Source organism: Egretta garzetta, unplaced genomic scaffold, assembly GCF_000687185.1.
Source record: "Egretta garzetta isolate BGI_Z169 unplaced genomic scaffold, ASM68718v1 scaffold275, whole genome shotgun sequence".
In the NCBI taxonomy this organism is placed as follows: Eukaryota; Metazoa; Chordata; class Aves; order Pelecaniformes; family Ardeidae; genus Egretta; species Egretta garzetta.
The window spans coordinates 851,749-854,780 of record NW_009259867.1 but is presented as its reverse complement, the minus strand read 5'-3'; the positions used below and the strand labels follow the sequence as shown (position 1 = coordinate 854,780).

Genomic DNA, 3,032 nt, shown 5'->3' with positions numbered 1-3,032 from the left:
TTATTCACTATTTACCTTTTTCTTGTTTTTTTTTTTTTTTTTTTTTTTTAACCTGTAATTGCTGCCTGGCCCATAGAGAAAATCTGGGGAGGGTGCCAGAGTTTGTGTCTTCTCCTGACAAAGGGGTGAGCCCTGGTACAGCGGTTTCCCAGGGCCCCAAATATTTAGGGGTTTTCCTTCCCTCCACCCCTGCAATTAATTCATTTCGCAGGGATATCCCACTGAAATGAATGTTTCTGTTGTTTCAGGGAGGAACCAGCCTTTGCTGGTCATCCCCAGAGAGCATGGTCGCCCTGGCAAGAAGGTGACGAGGGAAAAGCAACATCTTCACCATCCATAGGGTGACTTTGTTGGCAGATGTTCCACCAGCATTAAACTTTATAAGCTATGGAAGATCCTAATTAGCCCAATGTGATGGGATGCTCCTGCACTGCTTCCTGTTTTACCTCTGCCTGTTTATATTTTCCTGTGAGTTTTCATGGATTTAGAGACTTGACTCACGTTTTAAAGCAGGTTTTTTTTGTCCTAGCATAACAGGATAGCATCTGGTCAACGTTGTCTTGGCTAAGCCAGGAAGGATTATCCAGCCTGCATGGACAGGGCAACATTCGCCTGTTCCACTGCCTTTTTTCGTGACTACAGCAGTTCATCTCAGGGTGCATTCTGCCTCCCCGGAGGGCACGTTGACTTTATTGAAAAAGTAGAATCGTTCACTTACTCAGACTTTTTCCGGGATTATTTGATTCCCAACCATCCCTGTATTCTCTCAGCTAAATTCACTGAAGACTGGGGCAGCAGGAGAAATTGGGTTACTTGGGATGGAAAGCCTAACTTTGATCATCTGCTGCAAAAGTTTGGTAAGTCCATGGCATTTTTAATACCTAATTAAAGCGTGTATGTGTTTAATCTTAGGGATAGAGCCACTAGACAAACCCAAGCAATTCCTCAGACTTTCTTCTAAGTTAATACATTCATTTTCTATACTTACTCACACTTCATGTTTCGCAGATTCCAATCTCAAATTTATTCCCATAATGAAATACAATAAAAAGTGTTGTAGAATTTAACCATACCAATTTATATACCTGATTACCTTTAACCAGAAGAGCAGCCTGACACTTCCCCCAGGCAAGGGGAAAGTATTCTGTAGTCACACTGAAATATCTCTCCAGGCTGTAAAATATTAGTAGATTTAATAGGAATCAGTACCCCACTCCTCATGTAGTTCAAGAGGAAAATTCAGGTCAAATTAATAAACAGCTTTGGTCTGAATCATGACTGCCTAGAACGATGGTGTTGGGTGTGAGAGCTGGACTAGGGATTGTTGTCAAAGAGTTTATATTTCAGGAGAGGCTGTAGTACCTGTTGCCAACTGTGATGTCAAGGAGTACAATTCTAACCCGAAGGAGCAGCTCCCCTTCAAGGAGTATGTAAAGTACTGGAAAGAGTACATTAAAAATGACTACCGTTCATCCCGGGGATGCCTTTATCTAAAGGACTGGCACCTGAGCAGGTAAGAGAGCACCGTGGAAACCCCTGTGTGCTGCTGCAGAGCCTTAATCATAGAATCATAGAATGTTTTGGGTTGGAAGGGACCCCAAGAGGTCATCTAGTCCAACACCCCCGCAGGAGCAGGGACACCGCTAACTATATCAGGTTGCTCAGAGCCCCGTCCAACCTGGTCTTGAATGTTTGCAGGGATGGGGCCTCCACCACCTCTCTGGGCAACCCATTCCAGTGTTTCACCACCCTCATTGTAAAGAACTTCTTCCTTATATCTAGTCTAAACCTACCCTGGTTTAGTTTAAAACCATTACCCCTTGTCTTGTCACAGCTGGCCCTACTAAAAAGATTTTCCCCATCTTTCCTACAGGCCCCCTTTAGGTACTGAAAGGCCGCAATCAGGTCTCCCCGCAGCCTTCTCTTCTCCAGGCTGAACAAGCCCAACTCCCTCAGCCTGTCCTCATAGCAGAGGTGCTCCAGCCCTCGGATCATTTTTGTGGCCCTCCTCTGGCCCCCCTCCAACACTTCCATGTCCTTCTTGTGCTGAGGGCTCCAGAGCTGGACGCAGTACTCTAGGTGACGTCTCACCAGAGCAGAGTAGAGGGGCAGAATCACCTCCCTTGACCTGCTGGCCACGCTTCTCCCGATGCAGCCCATCTGCTCATCTTCTAATGCCTGAGCATTTAAATGCCAGCAGTGCTGACTGTTAGCACCTGCCCATCAAAATACCAGTCTTACACTGCACCGTTCTTGGGGTTCTTCACACGAGAAGATCCTTAAACAGGTCACTGTTTCCTGAAGAGGCTGATGTTCTTGAGTGCTTCCCTTTTCATTTATGTTTTAAATGGCTGTATGTTACCCCTGTGGAAACCGTGTGGCTGTAACATTTGGCTTTTGTTTGACTGCTACAGTGCAAACCTTACTTTTTTAAAAAGAAGGGGGACATTTCTAATTATGTTTAATTCATTGAGCATGTAAGAGTTATTATCTTTTATTATCCATTTTCTTTCCCATTTATTAAAGTTCTCTTCACCCTATTCTGGCTTTCCTTCTCCTCCAGCCTGCTGCTTGCAAGGTTGAAGCATTGTCCATTCCCCCATGTCTGCATAGGACATTTATGTCTTTTCACTCCAATCTCTGCTTCCTTAAACGTATCCTGCTTTTAATCCAACTTTCTTATCAACACCTCTTGTTTTCATTTTTGTGCGTGCCAGTGACTTAGAGTAGAGGCTTGTCAGTCTCTGCCTCCCTGTTTGTCTGCTTTCCCAGTCACCAGTGCTGTGGCTTGCTACAAAAAGTCTGCCTATGCAGCCTAGGATGGGAAAGGGGCAGCGCATCCTGTGGGAGGAGGCCACACGTGTCAAAATCATAAAATCACAGAATCGTTTAGGTTGTCAAAGCCCTTTCAGCTCCCGCAGCCCAACCGCCCCCCTACCCCTGCCATCCCCCCCCCAAACCCTGGCCCTCAGCCTCTGCCCTGCCCGGCTGTTAAATCCCCCCAGGGCTGGGGACTCGACCCCTTCCCTGGG

At 46.1% G+C, this 3,032-nt stretch overlaps 1 protein-coding gene across 1 annotated transcript in view; it reads left to right on the top strand.

Moving 5' to 3' along the window:
• Window positions 1-264: 264 nt before the first annotated feature.
• Window positions 265-3,032, top strand: part of JMJD4 (jumonji domain containing 4) — a 17,361-nt gene continuing 14,593 nt past the window's right edge. The window contains exons 1-2 of the mRNA XM_009640098.2: window positions 265-857; window positions 1,348-1,513. Of these exons, the coding sequence (XP_009638393.1) occupies window positions 593-857; window positions 1,348-1,513 (431 nt within the window). The 5' untranslated portion in view covers window positions 265-592. The remainder of the gene's footprint in view (window positions 858-1,347; window positions 1,514-3,032) is intronic.